We start from the raw sequence: 20,620 nt of genomic DNA on the forward strand, positions 1-20,620 counted from the left end.
TGGCAAGGTACATGAGAACTCGCCATTACGTGTACACATACATTTGTATACATATATGTATACACATAAATATCTGTCAGAGACCTTTCACGTTAGTATCAGTAGTATCAGTAACGCAGAGCTTCTTTTAGGGAAAATCGCGAGCGAATCTAAATTTTTCGGGCTTTTTTCTCAATCAACTGTCGATATTTAGAGAGTTTTCGCGTTTCGTCGATGGGTTTTCAGCTGGATGATGGCCATTTTCAGGAGCCGCCGTAATGAGAACTAATCGCGTTCCGCGCGTGAGATTTTCAGCAGACGTTTATCCTCCACCAGTGTCCTATAGACATTCTTTACGAGACTTTGCGTTTTCCAAGACGTTGACGACTCTTTGTATAAGGACAATGTTTGTGAGCTGTCTTCGTTAGATCTAGCTGAAAAGGCTGAGCCCGAGGGGAATCGTTTATGGATCTTGTATGAGGTGTAAAGAAGAAGAAACTTCGTCCATCGCTGAGAAACTTCGCAGTGAAGAGTGAGTATCGTTCGAGCCTGACGAGAATATTTTGACATTCCAAACTCGCCAAGCCAACGTGTCAAAGCAGAAATCTCTTTTCGTGCGACTGCAAATGTATCCCTATCAGGTCTTGTCAAGATTGACCCAATCCTTGTAACAAGTCTTTTTTCACCTTTAACCGCATTTTTATCCTCGAACGACCCCGTAACCCTTCTCGTCTATTATAATTGCACCCACGCCTGACAGAAAAAAAAAACATTCTTATCTTCCTACTTAAATCAATCGTTTATTTCCCGGCTTCCCCGTCCATCAACAACTGTCAATTTTACGCTTTATTATTTGTCTACCGATCTCGTTATCAATTGAAATGCTCCTCTTTTATATTAAGAAAATTGGTTAGTACAGGTCTTTGAGAAAGATTTTGTATTTGTCTCTTGGACTGTATTAAATTGCTTTACATTTATTTTGGCAAATTAAAGTGTTTCCTCTAGTTTTGCCTTTTATGGTGTTATTGTATATATTCCACTGAACTTTGGATACCAGGTTGGAGATGGAGAGTTCAGAAGAGCCAACCAGCCTGCAATCAATCTGTCATCTACGGGCTTCCGAGCTTTTCCCAAAGTATACTCATTTTGAATGCGAAGACTCTACCTTGGCAATTCCATTTACACCTTTAAGTGGAGAATCAGTGGTTGCTCTTGGACGTACCTCGGATGGAGTATTGGCACTTTCCAATTACAGACTCTACTTGCAACTGAGTCAGACTTGTTATAACATACCATTGGGTCTTATCGAACAATTAGAAGTGAAAGAAATCTTTTTTTTGCACATTGGGTGTAAGGATGCTCGTTCATTGAGGTATAACACTTATAAAATTTTATTCTTACATTAAAATACAAAGCTGGTATACAAAGCGTTTAAAGTTCATTGATAAGCTAGTCACAGAGAAATGTGTCTCCATTAATATTATATTTATATCAGCTTGTTTCGTAATTTCTTAGATAAATTTAAAACATTGATATATATATATGTATGTGTTTATGTATGGTATATTAGTGATTATTGCTTCATTATTGTATAGCTGTGCATTTTCAACAAACGAGCATTGTTTGGAATGGTTCAAACGTGTGCATAAAGTGACATATCCAAGAAAAAGTATAGAAGATATATTTGCATTTGCATATTATGCATGGTCCATTGAAGAGGGTAAAGACTATCCAAGACTAGGCAAAGATACTAGTTCTTACATTTCAACTTTTAATTCTGAGGTATAAATTGTGCATTGCAATGAAATTAGAAAAAATATGTCATTTACTCAAATAAATATATTACATTTATACAGGTTGAAAGATTAAAATTCAATCTGCATGGTACTTGGCGCGTGAGCCAAATCAATAAGGACTATCGAATGTGTCCATCCTATCCGCCACAGCTGCTTGTTCCTGCATGCATTTCAGATGACACTCTAGAGGCAGTGGCTAAATTTAGGAGTTCCAGGAGAATTCCTGCTGTTGTATGGAGGTAAAATATATAATTCAAAAACTTGATTTGATAATTATTATATTAATTGTTGTTAATAATACTCAATGAAACAAAATATTTAATAGGCATGTCAATAATGGAGCAGTAATTGCAAGGAGTAGTCAGCCTGAGGTTGGCTGGCTGGGTTGGAGAAGTTCACAGGACGAAGATCTTCTCAAAGCTTTGTCTGATGCTTGCTCCTATGATCGAGGTGAATCAACAATTGTGGATGAATCTACAAACACGTCAAATGTCTGCAACCCTACAATCACGACCGATACAACTAAAGTACGCCTAAATAATTTTTCTCAAAGCGTTCAAAAGATTACGATCAATTAATCTACAGCCTTGAAAAATTAATTGTACTTTTTTTAATTTTTTACAGAAAGTGTTAATTGTTGATGCCAGATCCTATACAACGGCAGTTGCTAATCGAGCGCGAGGCGGAGGCTGCGAATGTCCTGAGTATTATCCAAGCTGCGATATACAATTCATGAATTTACCAAATATACATTCAATTCGAAAAAGCTTTCATGCAGTGCGGCAGCTTTGTGCCTCGGATGCTGATCAGCCAACGTAATTATTCCTTTATGTCGACTTGCGAAAAAAGAAAATAAAAAATTGAGAGAAAATGATTTTAATTGCTTTGCAATGGTTTTTGTAGTTGGCTGAGCTTATTGGAAGGAACACGATGGCTTCAGCATATGTCAGGATTGTTGCGAGCAGCAGTTACGGTAGCCTCGGCTATTGAGAGAGATGGTAGGCCAGTTTTAGTTCACTGCAGTGATGGCTGGGACCGAACACCGCAAATAGTAGCACTGGCCCAGATTCTACTCGATCCTTATTACCGTACAATGGAGGTGATTCGACTTTGACGTGCTATAATTCATTTTAACGTTTGTGAATATTCCTTTTCATTGTCATGAGATGCAGTGAGATAACAAAAGTAAAGCTATCGTTAGCGATAAGAGTATTTTTAAGCGTAACACAAGACGTATCGAGAATATTTTTTCTTTTCGAGCAAACATTAATATTCTTCCGCATGACTCTTTAAAACTGATCCTTAAATCGAGCTATCTCTTTCTGTGATTCCAGGGATTCCAAATTTTATGTGAGAGAGAATGGTTAGACTTCGGACACAAGTTCGCGGACCGGTGCGGTCAGACAGTTGGCTGCGAAGATCCGAACGAGCGATGTCCAGTATTTTTGCAATGGCTCGACTGTGTGCACCAATTAATCCGGCAGTTCGAGTGTAGCTTTCAAATGTCACCGGCGTACCTTGTAAAATTAGCTCAGCACACATATTCACAGATATTCGGAACGTTCCTATGTAACACGAGGCAGGAGCGCTTACAATTACGAATACGCGAGCGAACTTTCTCTGTTTGGCGATTTTTGAATTCGAGCTCATTTGTCAATCACTTATATTCGCCTTTGAAGAATCAAGTGAGTAAAGAATATAAGTTTCGCCACAATTTGTACCAATTCAATAATTCAAGATTTTAAATAGAAAATTTAACGCTGATAAAATTTTTGTACAATGACACGATAAACTGTTTTTAGGTATTATGGCCGAAATGCAATGTGCGCGACCTTGTTTTGTGGTCAGAGGTATATTTAGGATCCATGGAGTCCTCGCTCGAAATTAGAGACGATAAACAAAGAGTGGCAATGATAGATATTGAAGGAGGAGAAAACGAGGAGCCGCAAGGTCAAATGACAAAGACACGCTCGTACGGTGACCTCATTCATGCGCCCGATCATGTGGCATACCTCCACCGAAGGCTCAGTGATCCAAGCATTTCTATAGAAAAGTAATTCACCACAAATTGTCAATTTAAAAATTGTTTTTCTTCCTTTTACAATTTAATCGTTCGAATTGCAGGAAATTCGATTCCTTGGGCCTAGAATCGGAGGGCGAGAAAACGAGTCAAAATGTGGACGATGATAAAGCAGAGGAAGACGAGAATTCATTGGATAACAGTGCGAAAACACATCAGCTTGGCACTGTACAAACGTCTAGCGATTCTCCGGCGAATCCTTCTGTCGACAGTTCCACAGATACTCTTATTCCTAATAACGATAATTTCAGTGCTCTTAACAAGGGAAAAGAAGCGTAAGTCGGAAATTATATGAAAATTATCTGAATGGAGCAGTTGTTTTGTTCAATTTTTAAAAGATAATTATTGATCGCACACACAGGGTACAACCGAATGTATCGCAAGATATCATTTCACCTTGGATAGAAACTGGTGCAGCAGGACGCGGGGCATGTTCTTGCAATCGTAATCATACCGATGGTAGCGATGTGAGTGATACCAGTGCCCCGATAATCTCACGTACTCCCAGCAGCATTTGCCCAGCATCACCGATTCATCAGGACATAATACTCGATAATCCAGACAGGCTGGATGACGTTGATGGCCTTCCGGTCATACATTCTGATATCCAATTGCGAGTTCAACAGATTATCATAGAACACAAGGTACGAGATTTCTTGAAAATAAATTCTTCGCTAATCTGCTTATCAGCGAGAACTTTACGTCAGTTTTAATGGGAAAATATCAAATCATGCATTATAATCGCTGCATAAACTTACAGAATCTATCGCGTCATTATAGTTATCGCGTTAAATTGAAAAATAGTACCGTAGGCTTAGAGAGTACAGAGGCATTACGTAATTTAGTTATATATTTAAAATCGATGTTTTTGTAGTTAAAAGAGGAGGCATTGCGAAAGGAATTGCACACGACCAGATTAGCACTCATCAAACAAGTATGCAACCATAACGCGGACGCGGATCGCATAGATGACATCGTGAGTATTTTATTCTGGACAATACACAGTTACATAACGGATTTAAGCCAGTCATCGCACATTCAAGGAGTAAAATTAAAATTATTCGCACAATGATTAGGTTACTTGTGGAAATTTGCAGACAACAGACAAATTATATCCAAGATATCAAAGGGGCAGAATCTTTCTTAGAGAAGTTTCTTATTGAATTTTCGAGGTACAGAAAAAATGAAATCAATGAGAATTTGATTTTGAAGTAAAAATATGTAATTCTCTAAGTATAGCTTTCTCCCTGGATTTTAAATGTTTCACCTCAAAAATCGTTCGTTGAAAATAATTTTTATTGATTGATGCAAAAAATTGAATCCAGGGATCGCTTCCCGACTCTGTGGGGAGTACTGGAGATCATGGAGAATCGTTGCCTTCTGATATGTCCTGGGAAGCCGTGGACGATCTAGGTCCAGCTCCAACTCTTTGGGTACCTGATCACGCGGTTAATCGATGCATGGGATGCGACACTGAATTTTGGCTGGGAAGACGTAAACATCATTGCAGGTAATGGAAAAAAAATTGATATTTAAAGAAAAATAAAAAGTTGACGGACGTTTATAATCAGAGAATATAAATTTAGGTGCTGCGGAAAGATATTTTGCGCCGACTGCTCGGAGAACTCTACACCATTGCCTAGCGAGCAACTGTACAATCCGGTGAGGGTGTGCAGCGACTGTTTTGCGAGGCTACACCATCACACGAACGGCTGTCAATGCAATAGACAAGGAAAGGGAGAAGGCGATCAACAAAACGAGGAGAAAGCAGAAGTTTCATGCCAAAAGTCGTCAAAGTCCGTTCCGATGACGAAGGAGGCGTGCTGTGATACTCTGCTGCAGGCAGCGCATCAGAAGCAGCAACCGTCCGTTACCGCAGGCACGGTGAACTGAACGCGAGTCGTGTCCTGATTTTCTTACGGATGGGAGAACCGATTTTCAAGGCTTTGAACGTCTAGAATCTGCCGCCCTGTGCGATAGGTCTTGGATTTATACAGAATTTGTAACGCGCGGAAGCATTTAGAGCAGAAAAGCACCGAGAGGAGTCGCGTGCTTAGATAAATAGGGAAAAATCAAGCGCCGATCGCACGATTTCCTGAGAGGAACAATTCTGGTATGCCTTATATATATGCGAGGGAAGGTGGTAATGATGGGAAACAGGTACCAAGTTCCTGATGTCTGTCTTGATATCCAAATTACCGGGAGAGATTCATTCAGGAATGAGATTTTTCCCTACCGCGTTTCTTTGAGCGTAGTTCGGTGAACGATCCAATATTTATTGCTAGAGTAACCATTTGTACGAACAAGTGTTGTATAGTTGGTGATTGTGGAGTGAGAGGACGGCATGAAAAAGTCAGTATACGAAATTGTACATACCTTTTAGGCGTAACTCGATAATTTTTGGCTTCTTCGAGTTCCCTCCATCTTTAGGTATTCGCGAGATGTTTTCGGGGTTCCTTCTTCTTACCGTTGCCTAAACACCGATCCACCTTCGCATCAGAGCTGGATAACCTTTGATGCTTGGGGAAATCTTTCCGCGAAATGTGCCTGGATCGGTGGACAGGGCACTGAGTTTGGACTGGATGACAAATACGTGTGGGAAGAAAGGATCGAATCCTGTCGAGGTACGCGTTTTCGATTGGATAGGCTGTGACTGACGTCTAGTTGTAAATTAAGCTGGGCTGCTCATCAATTAGGTCGACTGATTTTAATCACCGTAACGAGCCCTCCACTACCAATCATCGATCTCTCCTCCAGGCCGATTTGTTACAGATTTGAACACGTAGTCATTAATACCCATTCAACAGCTGTTTAATCTATTCATGACTCCTCAAGTGGTCTACGAAATTTTGTATTTGTGTAGCTAAATGCTTCTCATTTAGTTTCTCTACTGTAATTTTAAATATTGTACGAGGGTTTGTTAGTAGGAAAGAGGCTTGGGAGAAAATTTGTGGATGACTCGTTGGAGGTTCGGTTTGTATATTGGCGTGTGCGAGAACAGGAATCTTTAATGGGATCACGTGGGTATCTCGTCGCGTTTATCTAGTGATGGATTTTTAAGGCACCCTCCCCCTTTCCTTACTTGCCCCTCGATACTCTTATCGGTTTTGCAAGATAGATAGGGGAGGTCTGTATCTATGTACGATTGAAATATATAGAGATTGTGGTAAGAGTGTGTTGGGAGACCTAGAAATTTTCTGTGCATATACTTTTAACACTTAATCGGTAATACGACGATATTCATGGGAAGTATTTTTGGATTTATGATCGCCTTCTGAAGAACTCGATCGTGGCCTGAGTGATAATGGATGCGCCCATCATTTGAATTAACAAAAATATTATCCTTTATTGTCTCTTTTATTGCGTATTTATATTTATTATAGGCCCATGGAGCTTTCACGAAAAATCTTTGTCATTGGAATTTATCGTACTTAGTGTATCACCGCACGAAAAATCTATGTAATATTTTTAGTAGAATGTTAAAGGAAAGGTGAAAAATTAATGTTATTGTTGAATTGTGAGGCGTCTTGTAAATGGAAATCATGTTAATTTTATTGGGATGGTATTGCGAGAGATACGACCGATTATAGATATTCCATAAAATTACATCCGTTTATTCATTACTACTATTATTGCTCTTATTATAATTAATGTCGAAATGAAGATTGGATATAGTCGATTATTATAATTGTATTTGTGTGTGTGTGTGTGTGTGTGTGTGTGTGTGAGAGAGAGAGAGAGAGAGAGAAAAAGAAAAGAAAAAAAAGGAGGCTTTATTTGATCATTGATTATTAATTACGATCATTGAGCTTTAATATGGTGAAGTTGTTGAGGGACGATGCGTTTTTCAGGATCTGTGATGCATTTTTAAATATGTTGTCTAGTTTGTCTATCTCGCATTTCGTATCATCCGCTTTTTGGAATTGTATCAATATCACCAGGTACGTGGTTACAGCGCCTGCGATCTGAAAGTATTCAGTTATTCTTTTATCGTTTATTAAGAAATCACTCAAGATTAGTTATTAAACTAGAAAATAGAAAATTTCACACAGAAAGGTTACATTTGTCTATTTTGTTATAAATCAAGTATTCCTTGTCAAGTATTTTATTATTGTTAAGTGTCTGCGAAATCAGAGTGTTAAATCTGTTTTCGTTGCCTGCAAGTTAGGCACCGAAAATAAATGTTTTGGTTTATGGGAGAGAGAACCAAAAAGTTCAGGGATGGTAATTAATAATAAGAATAAATAAGGAAATAGTGAAAGAGAGAAGTTTACTGAGGTCACGAGAGGTCTGTCCAAAGAAAAAAGTCCGCATGCGGAGAACTCCAATGGTCGCTGGAGCAATTGAAGCGAGAAAATCTCTAGCTGTTTTTGAGCTTCCGCATCTGGACTCGAAGACAGCAATTGACTGACGAGAATCGCTGTCCGTTTTGCCTAAAACGTGCATTGAGCGAAAGGTAAATATTATTCAAGCCTTAAAAGAATTGTACAGTGAAAATTGTAATTGCAAATCTTTGGAACGATCCAATATATTAAAAAGTCGGAGCTAATGATTGTCGTGTACTGTCTCCCAAATTTCATTCATTAGTTTTCTATCTTGAAATCAAGACATTTTACTTTAGCTCACTTTTTTTTATAATCACACCTCTTTCGATAATCTTTCACTTTGTAAATTTATTAGTAAGTCTTCCCATTTTTTGTTTGGTTCTATTGTACGAAAGATAATTTTAAGAAAAACGGTCGAGCTACATTGTTTTTGATAGATTATCATTAATGAAATCCTTATTCAAATGCCAATCTTCAGAAACATCGAGAAACTCAGAATGAAAAATGTAATAAACAGATCGAACGATAGCATCGATCAATTTTATCAGACGTTTTTTAATCGTTTTAAATGCCTTTGTTTATACTACATATTTTTCATGGTTGATTTTGTTGTTTTCCCACTCTTCTGAATTTCTCCTATATTTGCAACATTAATCTACTTTTTTCGCAGTAATTTTTTCTTTGTCATCTCTTTAATTTTTTATTCTTATTAATTATTGCTTACTCTACCTTAGTGACAGTATTATAGGTAGGCTGGACAATAATGATGAGTCTCATCGTGTGAAAAATGATCCAGGTCGACTGGGCCAAAAGGAACAATCCTTCTCGTTTATCAAGAAACTCGGTGATCAAGATGTAAGGGGTAATTATTAAGTGCAGGAGACACGTGAGTGTAGCGGCCAGCATAGCTAAGCCAAACGCGTGATTGGAGAAGGTCACCGTGTCGCAAAGATTAGCGTGGACCGTGATCAATTCAGAAATACTATCAGCCATGCTCTTTTTATCTAAGAATAACAAAACAGATGGTTTAAAATTTACATAAAATAGTACATCTCGTTTATCAGCTATAAAACAATGTTTAATTTTCTTTACCATTTTCAGCAGAGTCCCAAGAAAAAACCTTGAGTTTCTTGATGGCCTTTAATGTTCCTGGATCAGAAATCGTGTAAGTCGTCAGATGACCTTCCCTCAGATCGCCAGCTGTGGATTTACAGACAATAAGAAACTGGAATGAGCTCGAAGAAGGAAGATTTAAATTTCTCAAGTAAACATTTGGAGAATATCCTGAAGATCAACTCGCCTAATCCAAGATCCTTTCTGAAATAATCAGTGATACTGCCAGTTCTAAGAATGTTCTCTAACGATTTATTGAGCCTTAGGAATCTTTGACCAATATTGTACGTAGACACAGCATATTGAATTTCCATAATTATAATCACGACATACATCAAATATAGAGGACAGTAATTAATTGGACCTTTATCAATCATCTTTTTATTGATTTTTGATGTTCTGTCCCAGACATAAATATCTAGGCTCGAAATGAATAGAAGATAAATCAAAGTGGCTGCTGTAAGAACGATGGAGAACCTGCGAGTTCGTTTTGGAGTAACCAAGCCTAACTTTTCATCGACCTGCAATCGACGATATTTAAAATCATTTTTCAATCAATAATGGTACAGTAGAGCCTCGTTAATTCGGCTTGGTCAAATATGACGAAGCGCTTGGTATTGTATTTCTCATTTTTATTTTTCAAAGTAATCAGTACCTGGACTAATTTATCTGCCACAGGTTGCAGGTACTTCCATCTGAATGGTGAGCCAAGGATTGATATACCCATCAAGGATATTACACTGAGTACGTCGCTGCAAGTAACAATCACGGCTGTAGCATTTTTAAATCTGGTGCTACTAGCCCATCCGTCTTTGAGATCACGGTACAGACCCCAAACTTCAGCACCCAACAGGAAGAACACCAATAAGAGGCTAAAACAGTTGAAACAGTTGTTAGTCCAGCAGAAAGAGTGTTGCACAAATTTTTGGATAATTTACATACTTGTAAATGACGAAGATAATTTGCAATTCACCGACGTATCTTCCTGGTGATTCCTCAGTAAATTTAACCGGAAGTAGACCCCAAGCCTTGCACAGGTAGTAAATAGGAAATAACGCTTGGAACAAATCACTTTTCACCGGTTTCTTGTTCATCCTTTTCCCTTCGGCTTCCTTCGTTTGTTCGGTTTTCACTGATGGATATTGAGAAATACTTTTAACGGCTTAGTCAATAATTTTTTCATTGGTAACAATAACATTTCTTTTAAATTAAACCGAACAATTGGTTTTCTTGGATCGATTAGTTTTTCTATTAAAAGAGCTCGTTTGAAGGTCTGCCCATCTTACGCGCCTGGCTTTCCTGTTTATTCTCTTCATTTTTTCTATATATTCAACACATATTTTTTTATAAAAATACGGAGCGACGGGCTTGGATATCTCTTATGGTAAATTACAGATTTTTTAAAAGTATAACGTGAAGCTTGCTCGATTCGTCGCATAGTACTGACGATAAAATTGTGTAGGGAACATTTTTCTATGAAATTATCAACGATTTATATGCATAAGAGATCGTTGTTGTTAATCCTCGATAGCTCCTGTCGACGATCTGTCTCTACTCTCGTGAGATTTTTAACGCGATAACAGCTAATAGCCTTTAAAGTTTCAGCTGTTTAAGTATGCAGCGTTTATCACACTTCGTCATCGTCAAAATACTCGTTTTCCCTCCCCATTATATTTTACTATGTATACTCTAACTTTTTTTTCTTTACACTCGTTTATGCTACAGGCTATAAATATACACCAATAAACTACATACTTTTTTCTTTGATCTTCTTTGATGAGTATTGTTTGTGGATATAATGCAAGAAACTGGTATAGTGGAGTATCAGATAGATTCGATATGAAATAAATATTAAATAATGCGGATACAATATAAAATTGTAACTGATATATTTTAATGCGAATTATTGTTAGCATCGAACGGAAGTCTTGATGTTAAGATTTTTGAAATAGCAGAGAAATAAAAAGAAGAGTAGAAAGTTTTACACCCACGTGCGTCCAGGTAGGCACTACGATTATTACTGACAGTTATTAAAAATAACGGAGCATCCGGTGGTCAAGCTTTACAAGAAAAAAACATCGGCGTTGAATAAACAGTTTCGATCAGAATTTGATAGAATTCGCCGATAGCCGCGCATAATTGTACCCTCCTGCAGTCTGCTGTCTCGTCGGTTTATTTATTTTAACAGAACTTGAGCGATGCGTTTGCGCTACAATTTTTTTCCATCCTATTCTCTGAAATCAATTTTTAGTAGTTAGAGAAGAACATTATTTTAGTTAATACGATGTAACATGCATAGACATATTATTTTGGTATATTCAAGGATATCTTAGAATGATTTTTTAATTTGTAACTCGCAGGAGATTAAAGTTCTGCAATTATAATTAAAGTTTTAGCGCCAACTTCAGCGCCCCCGTTGACGCCGCCGAAATGTAAGCTATACTTCGCGTTGTGGTTTGCTCAACATAACCTATAAAGTGCTAAAAAAAACTTGAAAAGAGGCCACGGCCAATAATAACGCTGTTGGTACCACTTTGTTTTTATGTGCAATGTAGATTGATTCCTTTAATCATATCGTTATCATTGTTTCTCTAAATTTCGATAGAGTGCTTTGTTTTAAATGTATAAAGAGTGAATCATAATAATACGACATGAAGCTGCAATTCTTGTGAATCCGGGAGTTAACCTCAATGTTTTGTTTTTGCAATGTAGATTTATAAGTTGTCTGTTAAATTTTTTACTTATTTTATGAACGTTTCAAATTAAAATGGAACGTAACGAAGAAGACTGGTCCGTCGATTGTTCGGACGACGAAAAGTATGAAATCGACGGGAAGGTAATTATCAAATTACAATTGCTTCTTATAATCTTTACTCAATTTATTCTTGGATTCTAAACCCACCTGTTTCGTTGTTTGAAATTATTTGCTTAGAATGAATGGACGATTAAACCAGAAGACTTAATGCTACTTATTGATAGTATGGAAGCAAATAAGGGACTTTTAAATCTTGAGTGGAAATGTCCAGGGAGAAGAGGTCCATCTCCAGTACCTTCTGATAATCAGCAAGATCACAGCATGCAAGAGTATAAGTTTGTTTCTTTGTATTACTGTATATTTTTTTTTTGATAAGTAATCATTTTATTTATTAATTTTTCAATTTTTCAGCAGGGCTGAAGAGAAATCAGACTTTGATTTTATGGATGAGATGTCATCACCTAGATTACCGGTTAGAAGAGCGGGAGAGAGTACTCCAAAAGGGAGTGCAAAGAAGAAAACTGCTAGTTTTAATGGTGTTTTGTCTACTATGTTACGTCATCGAAGGCTGGAGCAGCAAGAAATAAATTCTAGTCCCAAGAGAAACGAGCCGAATTCACCTGGATTGAAACCACAATCTACTTGATACATGTTCTCTTTTTCTTTCTGAAACTGTACAGCTAAAGCTACGTATAAGCTTTGACGATAGTTTAAAATTTACTGGGGTAATTGTACAGATATTATATACGATCCAAATTACAAGAAAGTAACTTGTCTCGTGATGCAGTGAAAAGTATTGAAAAGAATTTGTTGTATTCTATTTACGGAACCAAGGCTATATACCCTCTGTGAGGGCTTTTTAAACGAACGAAGATTATAAAAATCCACTCACCATCTCTCTTAAATCATTAACGAATTATTCTCTGATATATATCAAACCATGTTTTATCGTATTTGTACTGAAATATTTCTTTATAAAAAACTATTTAGATTTTTGTAGACTATAATATCTTTATCCATTAAGAAATGTACAAATTCCAAGAGATATAAAGAATTATTATAAGCTATGATGAAAATATATATTGTGATAATGAACGGATTATTATTGTTATTTTTATTTGCGGTAACGTGGCAGAATACGTCAATCAAATACAATTTTCATCCAGATCAGTGCGATTAACGTGTCTAGCCCATTCAGGAAACTCGTGGATATTCAATATATATGAGATCCATGTTGGAAAAAAAATTAATAACATAATTATACTGTAAATGGCAGGTACCATGCCACCCTGTATCAACCATTTGGTCGGAATATGCCCTTGTAGTGCTATAATTGCATTTGGCGGCGTACCAGCAGGCAATCTGAAAGCGTACGAGCCTGCTAGAGTAGCCGGTAGCATTAGGTATAGTGGATGCAGCTCCATCACTACACACTGTCAAATAAATGTTCACATTGAATTAACAACTTTCATTTTATAGTTTTGAGCTGTTGATTCTCTTACCATTTGAGCAACAACAGGCAATACTATGTTAGCGATACCCACGTTGGACGTAATTTCTGAAAAGGTGCTGACCGTTACAGCAACGATAAATAAAACAGAAAAGGGAGGAAGAACTTTTAAAGGTGCAAGTGCAGTTCCCAGTGTTCTAGCCAGACAAGAAACTTTGCTGGCCTTTGCAATTGCAAATCCAGCACCGAGTAGAAACATCAAGCTCCAGGGCATTTTTTTCTCTATCACTTTCCACGTTATTAATCCCTCGGAGTGTCTCTCTGGCCTTCTCGTAACTTTATGAATACAATAGAACACATTTTATGTATTATCCTATAATTGAATTATTTTTAGTTAAGTGAAACTTAATTGAAACTCACTGTCAGTACGAAAACTATCAAGGAACTTGAGATCCTTTGGAATAAGGAACAATAAAATAGCCACTAACATGACGGGTGCTGAATCTTTGATGCTTCTACATTTAGGAGTTAAGGATCAATTGTAATCAGATGAGTGTTCTCCAATGCACATTTGTAACAATTAAGTACTCACATACTGGTAAGTGCCTGTGCCCATCCAGGCATGTAGCCAGGCTGCCTGAGAAGCCACAGCAACACACAGAGTATGAAGAGCACAGCTACGCCTTTTTCGTGAAAAGACATTGGACCCAATTCTGTAAACCTCTGCTGAATCACCTAACACAAGTGCCATTAAACGTTTCTTTCTTTTCTTAGATTTACTAGGGAGGTGGAAGTATCATTTTTTGAAGTGCTGTTAATTTCAATCTGAATTTTACTTGATTCGTGATTTCTTCTCCTTCAACACCTATGGAGGCATTCCTGGCGTCCCTGCTCTTGGGTCTAAAGAGGCCAAAAAACGCTACTCTGAGATAAACCCAAGTGAGAAACGAGTTGACGATCATCTGTGGGGAAAAGGCCAGTATCCAAGCACCGAAGGTGATTTCTTTGGCTTCGGGAAAGAAATTTTCGTAGATCCCTTTGAAGGTTAAGTTTGTACCGGTACCAACGATAGTTCCGGTACCACCAAAAGTCGCGCAATAAGCAGTGGATAGTAAATATGCTCGAGTTATCTTGGTCGGTTTCCTTTAAATATTGCAATCGATTAATTTTCAGCTACTCTACTGTGTTAACTTTTCTCAACGTGTATATATATATATATATATATATATATATACTTACGGTTCTGCGCCTGGATTGGAAGGATCTTCGGGGAGAAAAACTCTTCCCAAACCTGCCTGGCAAATTCAATGAGAAAAATATTCCATCACAAACGGATCGAAATTTAAGAAACTGTCAGGAGTAAAGTGTCTGGGTTAAAAATTAAATGGATTTGTACTTGCTCCAGTTCCGATAAAACTGCGAAGATTATGGGGACCATCATAGCAGTTGCTCCAGTATTGGATATCCACATGGAAGCAACTGTAGTGACGAAGCAAAGCCCACCCAATAATTTCGAATGGCTACATCCAACAGTTTTCATGACTCCTGGTGGGAAACCAATCGATTCAATATGGACAAAATTCAATCAAGAATTGGCTCGATCGAGGATAAAATTATTGTTTAAGAATAGAAAAAAAATGCAAAAAAAATATACAAAGTTTGATTCACTCTATAAATCCACTATCAGTTTGTTCTTGCTTCGATAAAATACGTTTACATCTAAAACCAATTAACAGACCAGTATTTAAGCGATAATTATACTACGAACACTTTATTATTCCTCATTGTTTATTGCATTACCTACAGCAAGTGCTAACTACTAGTGTACCTAGAATGGATTCATAGTGTAAATCAACCAAAATCTGTTCCTTTTTATCACTGCAAAAATGAAAGTAGAATAGAAAGTCGGTTTTATCGAGGAAGAAATTTTATTGAAATGGAGAAGGGAACAGAGCATAAAAAAAGAATAGAATTAAGGAAGAAAGAAGAGATACGAGTTACTTGTTTGATTTGATTGCTGTAAAGGGTTGATATGGTTTGGAGTAATAGCTATAATCACCTAAGGCGATTCTGAGGTGAAGATTGCTATGTTCTATCGCAAGAGCGAGGGTTAGACCACCAAGGAAAACCATAATAGTATCGTTCATGTAGCAAATGCAAGTGTCTGCGGTGCTCATTATTCCCATGGCGGGGAACAGTACTACCGGGATGAGGGATGTTACGGCTAAAGGGAAACACTCCGTCACCCAATAACCAGCCATTGTCGATATTATAAAACCGCATCTATACTCCTGTCAAAGAATAATCGCTGATTGATCGCTTCTCTTATAACCCAAACTTTATGACTGTCGACACTTCATTATTCACTCTCTCTCTCTCTCAGTATCAAACATTCCAACTTAATTCTATGAAGCAGATTTTTAATTACCGTTCCTGTGGCGTTTGTAAAGATGATGGAACTGAGAAATAGAGGCCAGCAAATGGCGAACACATTTTTCCAATAAATTTTCAGAAAATGCCCCAAATTCATCAGAAATATTGTTAGAACGTTTATTTCGCTCGTTCTACGAAGAAAGATAATTATATTGAATAGAGTGGGCGAAAGGTAAAGCTTGGAATTAAGAAATAATAATTTTAAAGGAAAAACCTTGATTCTCTCGGATCCTCCGTACGGACGTTCATTTTTTCAATCGCCGGGAAAACTGAACAATTAATTCAATTGGATTTTTCAAATATACCGCGGATCCTGGTGATGTACTATCATATCTATTAGGGAAATGACAGGAATATGAAATGAAATTATATTGGATTCGATTTATCGAGTTATATTCGATTGACTCACTTCAAGATTTATCGTTGGGTAATTATTATTTCTCTCCTGTAGGATTCTTTATTTTTCCTTTAATCAATTAAACTTTCGACATATTTGCTTAATTATTATCGATTTTGCAAAGAGAGAAGGAAGATGAATCGAGAATCCATTAGTGATAAAAATGGAATTACGTTTCAATTGTAACTTTTTTCAAGAAATTTTCACTCTGCAGGTGTCAAGTTCGAAATTCCAGAAAAAATTAAATTTGAGAAGTGATACATCGCTTTGTCATTGATTCATGTTTGATTTTGAACAAACGAGTGGTGTAGAATATTTAAAGAAAAAGTAGAGTACGAATTGTAATTAATATTGTGATTTTGCAGGATTCTTTAAAAGATCAAGTTGAACGAGCTTGCAAAGCCTTTCCGGTTAACGAAGCGTAGTGAATGCAATGGGTATCATTATGGGCTTAGCTTTGGTGGTTGCTCTGGTAATCCACGTAGGGCTGAGCATGGTTCGCAAAGCTCACTGAATCTCTTGCAAGCCACCCGTAATTATTAAACTATCGTCAAGCACAGTACAGTTTATTCTACCGAATCTAACGAGAATCCTACGGATCCACGCGAACTCTCTCTTCAGCAACTACCTTGAAGAAACGATACAAATAAATGACGTTAATTATACGACAATTGCAGGAAAACGCTAAAATTGATTATTCATTATAATTTATAATTGCGTCATTAAAAGCTTTCGAGATTTTCTTGGAAGAATATGATTTCGCATCGATCCAGTGAAATAATTAATTTTAATTAGTACAGCAGAGACGAGCAAGTCGAGTGGAAGCAGAAGGTTTTATCTTGTACGTGCGTTTGATTGCTCCTTCGTGAAAAAAAGGGAAAAATACACGAAAAGAGTGATTGAGTTCTCTTTATTCAGAGAGGGAACATCAAGGGCTTTTATCGACCAAGTAATTTTAAAGACATTATTGAAAGGAAGGCAAAAAATTGGATGAAGTCATTCACACTGCTTGCTAAGAAAATTTATCACTTTCCGTAAATGCATGAATGGCACGAGTAATCCAATTTGTGCAAAAGGAGAACCATAATTGATTCATTGTAAAGGGAAGAAAAATGCTTTTTCTAATAACCGCTCGCAAAACGTCACGTGCAAACCCATGCAGATTCGACAAGACTGGAAATTGTTTAAATCATCTAAAAATAAGATTCTGTAAGAGTAAAATAACTGTGATTAAAATTGCGTTTTGATGGAATTAAAAAAAATCAAGTGGAAGAAAGCGATATTAGTCAGACAGGGAAATTTTAGACACAATGGATGGACGAATCGAGGAATCCAAGAATAAAATAACTGCAATGGAAAATGAATGAATGAAAGAGATATAAAAATTCTAGTGTACATATATATTTGATAAATGGTGCAATTGAGGAATTGTTGGTGGAAATGGCATGTTGGGGTTGCTTCCATTTGGTGAAGTGGGTGTATCGCGATAGCCAGCTGTATCAAGCCTGGCACGGAGCGCTATTATGAGCACGAGTTCATCCGGTGGTCAATATTACCTCGACAGGAAACGGGAGCAGCTTGTATAATAGACGTCGTAGACTTTGGAAAATGCTACACTGCTCGATATCCGTCCATTTATTTAATTATCCCGTACAACAAATTCTTCGATTATTCGACTCGTACACTTTGTTGCTTTATTTAAAATTTTATCGCTTAAAATTGTTCTTCGTTCTCTTCAGGATTTTTATAACTAAGCGTTGTTTCGACGTGAGATTGTTGTAAAGGGGAAAAACATGTAGTTGTAGAGAGCAGCTTGTACAACAGACGTAGATTTTGGAAAATGCTACACTGTGCTCCAAATCCGTTCATTTATTTAATTATCTCGTACAACAAATTCTTAAATTATTCAACTCAAACACTTTGTTGCTTTATTTAAAATACCACCATTTTATAAAAATTGTTCTTCGTCCCTTTCGGGGCTTTTAGGGTGGTATGATTTTCATAACGAAGCGTTGTTTCGACGAGATAGGGGAAAAGCATGGAGTTGTAAAAATTAGAATAAAAAGAAACAAGATTTGCTAGCGTCTATTTGTCCGCAGACTATCAGGCGTTTGCTATATCCATTCAGGTTCCGGCTGGATTATTTCCCCTCCAGCCACAATTTCCCTCTGAGGACGCGTCGTTCTTTCTTTCTGTTTTTTCTTTTTACTGGAACATCCCCTTCCTGTTCCCCCCTTCCACACTCTTCAACCCCACGTCGTGATTCAACCCGGTGAATCAGCTTCGAGCAAACCCTCTGGGGCGGCACCGGAAAATCCACCACCTCCCTTTCTTAGCAACATAATTAATACGCAAATAAATTCCAATTCGACCGATAAGAAATCCATCGATTATTCCGAGAATTCTTATTTCACGCTTTTCATCCCTTTGTTAAAAATAAGCAACGATAAATCTAAAAATAGTTTATAACGCCACAAGCTTCCATTTATTATGTAGAATTGTTAAATTTAATATATTTATCGAGATTATGTGTGGATCGGCCGAACCACGTTGCATATTGAATACAGAAGAGAATGGTTAGTACGTAATTGAAATATTAATATTGATTGAACACATTTTCGCGATCAAATTAATTGTAATTCTGACAACATGTATATATCGAAATGAGGGATATTTCATCGACATAACGAGCTTTTCGTTGCATCGATGAAAAGTGGTCGTGTGAAATGTTCTCCAATGGCATTCATTTATTCATTAATTAGTTGGCTTATTAAATAAACGAATGGGGAAACAGTTTTCATTGTTATTAAAAATAATTACTTGCTTCGTGTTATATATATATATATATAAAAGTGAAAAAAAATAGTTGTTACCCAGAGTTGGCATTAGGGTGGAGAACATTTGTTCGATTGCGTGTAATCGAAAGTAAGAGACTTGTAAGATTTGAAATAATGTAGAATGGAGAGGGGGAGGGGGGAGGGGAGGGGGGGGGGGGTAAGTTTAAGTTTCGATGGATAAATCGGTAATTGGTGAAGAGGAAGGGTCGAGTTCGAAAGGGGGGAAGATCGTGACGAAGGAATCGAATGTTCCTTTAGGATTTTTGTGGGGGATGCACTGGTGGGGGTGGGAAAGGTGTGGTAAGGGTAGGTGAGGGGCTTGACGGGTGGCCAGTCTCGGCGCGGAGCTCCTCGCTGCATTGCGCATTCACAAGACAGGCGCATCGTTGCGGCCATCGTTGCTGGTCGCCAACGCCAGTTGTCAGTTGTCACTCGTCAGTTGCCAGTTTCCAATTGCCAGTTTGCAGTTTTCAGCTGCCACAGCAACTCTCGCCCCTTGTAACAAATTTACCCGAAAAAACACTCCCTAAAAACTGGTGAGTAACGATTAATTTTGTAATAAAAATATTGTTTTAATTCGCACTCCAATTTATTTATTTATAAAACAACAATTATTCTTGTTTTTATTATGCTGATAATAACATTCATTTTTTCGCTCGAATAATTTCTTAAGATTTTGAGATTAGGGATTTAACACGTTTTTAGATTTAAAATTAATACAGTTTTTTCATTGTTAATATCGTAATAAGAATAATTACTCGTTCTCCATTTACATTCGTATAATGCTACTGTGTGTTTTTGCCAGCAAGATTTACCGAAAGTGCCAAGCTTTTTATTCCAACCATTCTTCTGGAATAATTTAGTGTGTCATAAATAACCGTGGGATCTCGAAGAACATTAGAAATTCATTTTCAGGTTCGAAAAGAAATGTCTTTTATTTTCTGAGAAATTCATCACGAGGAAGTGTGTAGTAACGAAAATAAATTGGTTTCCATGTGGGGAATGTATGGCTTTTTGGCTTAAAATGTTCTTCTCGCAACTCTGTTGAAAATTTAATAGTTTCGTAATTCATTTGTTTCGTGTTATTTCGTTCCTATTATTTCTTTCTTTTCGCGTCCATTAGTCTGGATTATTGCGCGAATTCCATTTTATCCCATAGCCCCTACCGAGGGTGTTAAAATAAGAAAAGCTTAACTTTACGACATTTCTCCGTTTTACCTGCATAAAACTTCTGGTATTTGTATTTGGTATTACGAGTGTAAAACGTGCAAACGTTAATATTGGCACGGTTTCCTGTATGTATGTGTGCGCGCTCAGGTACCATGGTTACGTTTAGCATGGATTAAAGTTCGTGGAATCTACCCCAACTTTCTGCTATTCCGGCCTGAATTTTTCATTAGGGCCAACTGAATTTCGTTTTCTTTTCCACCAACATATATTTCTCTTTCAAAATTA

At 37.2% G+C, this 20,620-nt stretch overlaps 5 protein-coding genes and 1 long non-coding RNA gene across 12 annotated transcripts in view; 4 read left to right on the forward strand and 2 right to left on the reverse strand.

Moving 5' to 3' along the window:
- Positions 1-7,599, forward strand: LOC136784528 (myotubularin-related protein 3). The gene is made up of 14 exons (XM_066745222.1): positions 1-511; positions 1,037-1,351; positions 1,575-1,761; positions 1,836-2,014; positions 2,101-2,302; positions 2,400-2,590; positions 2,679-2,874; positions 3,110-3,460; positions 3,578-3,828; positions 3,900-4,130; positions 4,217-4,499; positions 4,730-4,831; positions 5,181-5,365; positions 5,442-7,599. The coding sequence occupies exons 1-14, from the start codon at positions 456-458 to the stop codon at positions 5,746-5,748; spliced, it is 3,036 nt and encodes a 1,011-aa protein (XP_066601319.1). The 5' UTR covers positions 1-455; the 3' UTR covers positions 5,749-7,599.
- Positions 7,544-20,620, reverse strand: part of LOC136784529 (gustatory receptor for sugar taste 43a-like) — a 17,013-nt gene continuing 3,936 nt past the window's right edge. Inside the window, exons 1-8 of one of the 4 annotated variants that reach the window (XM_066745226.1) lie at positions 12,196-12,258; positions 10,236-10,425; positions 9,949-10,165; positions 9,481-9,814; positions 9,273-9,380; positions 8,910-9,184; positions 8,130-8,288; positions 7,544-7,820 (exon numbers count right to left, since the gene is read on the reverse strand). In XM_066745226.1, coding sequence (XP_066601323.1) covers positions 7,647-7,820; positions 8,130-8,288; positions 8,910-9,184; positions 9,273-9,380; positions 9,481-9,814; positions 9,949-10,165; positions 10,236-10,387 — 1,419 coding nt within the window. In that variant the 5' untranslated portion in view covers positions 10,388-10,425; positions 12,196-12,258 and the 3' untranslated portion in view covers positions 7,544-7,646. Of the gene's footprint in view, positions 7,821-8,129; positions 8,289-8,909; positions 9,185-9,272; positions 9,381-9,480; positions 9,815-9,948; positions 10,166-10,235; positions 10,426-11,048; positions 11,603-12,195; positions 12,259-20,620 lie in introns of those variants that run through there. The other 3 variants (XM_066745223.1, XM_066745225.1, XM_066745227.1) reach the window with 3 other exon arrangements.
- On the forward strand, positions 9,483-10,082 carry LOC136784532 (uncharacterized). The gene is made up of 3 exons (XR_010824424.1): positions 9,483-9,577; positions 9,702-9,907; positions 9,972-10,082. It is a non-coding gene; the product is annotated as an uncharacterized lncRNA (long non-coding RNA).
- Pa1 (PTIP associated 1) lies at positions 11,756-13,167 on the forward strand. Of its 4 annotated transcripts, none has more exons than XM_066745231.1 (3): positions 11,756-12,129; positions 12,226-12,377; positions 12,460-13,167. In XM_066745231.1, exons 1-3 carry the CDS (start codon positions 12,061-12,063, stop codon positions 12,692-12,694), a joined length of 456 nt encoding a protein of 151 aa, XP_066601328.1. In that variant the 5' UTR covers positions 11,756-12,060; the 3' UTR covers positions 12,695-13,167. The 4 variants fall into 4 exon arrangements, with proteins under 4 accessions (XP_066601328.1, XP_066601329.1, XP_066601326.1 ...); XM_066745232.1 differs by having other exon boundaries at positions 12,463-13,167; XM_066745229.1 differs by having other exon boundaries at positions 11,757-12,129; positions 12,226-12,383; positions 12,460-13,166.
- Positions 12,805-16,180, reverse strand: LOC136784542 (protein I'm not dead yet-like). The gene is made up of 12 exons (XM_066745249.1): positions 16,146-16,180; positions 15,927-16,062; positions 15,558-15,789; positions 14,895-15,043; positions 14,738-14,793; positions 14,335-14,641; positions 14,091-14,233; positions 13,919-14,013; positions 13,551-13,834; positions 13,202-13,481; positions 13,051-13,112; positions 12,805-12,903 (listed from the first exon to the last, which is right to left on the reverse strand). The coding sequence occupies exons 1-12, from the start codon at positions 16,178-16,180 to the stop codon at positions 12,805-12,807; spliced, it is 1,878 nt and encodes a 625-aa protein (XP_066601346.1).
- LOC136784530 (uncharacterized protein CG3556) overlaps positions 19,537-20,620 on the forward strand; it is a 13,125-nt gene continuing 12,041 nt past the window's right edge. The window contains exon 1 of the mRNA XM_066745228.1: positions 19,537-19,701. The gene's annotated coding sequence lies outside the window, so the exon portion shown is untranslated. The remainder of the gene's footprint in view (positions 19,702-20,620) is intronic.

Source organism: Prorops nasuta, unplaced genomic scaffold, assembly GCF_024137725.1.
Source record: "Prorops nasuta isolate Cenicafe-Biocafe unplaced genomic scaffold, Cenicafe_Pnas_1.2 PNAS00060, whole genome shotgun sequence".
Lineage (NCBI taxonomy): Eukaryota > Metazoa > Arthropoda > Insecta > Hymenoptera > Bethylidae > Prorops > Prorops nasuta.

Bases quoted from the DNA above. Each gene is read 5' to 3' on its own strand.
- LOC136784542 (XM_066745249.1), bottom strand. From the start codon at position 16,180: ATGAACGTCCGTACGGAGGATCCGAGAGAATCAAG. The intron at 13,482-13,550 runs GTAAGAGAATCA...TTTATTTGACAG, and splicing joins TGCCTGTTGTTGCTCAAATG to TGTGTAGTGATGGAGCTGCA. The intron at 12,904-13,050 runs GTCTACAAAAAT...TCGTTTAAAAAG, and splicing joins TAATGGATAAAGATATTATA to CCCTCACAGAGGGTATATAG.
- LOC136784528 (XM_066745222.1), top strand. From the start codon at position 456: ATGAGGTGTAAAGAAGAAGAAACTTCGTCCATCGCTGAGAAACTTCGC. The intron at 1,762-1,835 runs GTATAAATTGTG...ACATTTATACAG, and splicing joins TTTCAACTTTTAATTCTGAG to GTTGAAAGATTAAAATTCAA. The intron at 3,829-3,899 runs GTAATTCACCAC...TTCGAATTGCAG, and splicing joins CCAAGCATTTCTATAGAAAA to GAAATTCGATTCCTTGGGCC.
- Pa1 (XM_066745229.1), top strand. From the start codon at position 12,061: ATGGAACGTAACGAAGAAGACTGGTCCGTCGATTGTTCGGACGACGAA. The intron at 12,130-12,225 runs GTAATTATCAAA...TTATTTGCTTAG, and splicing joins AGTATGAAATCGACGGGAAG to AATGAATGGACGATTAAACC. The intron at 12,384-12,459 runs GTTTGTTTCTTT...TCAATTTTTCAG, and splicing joins CACAGCATGCAAGAGTATAA to CAGGGCTGAAGAGAAATCAG.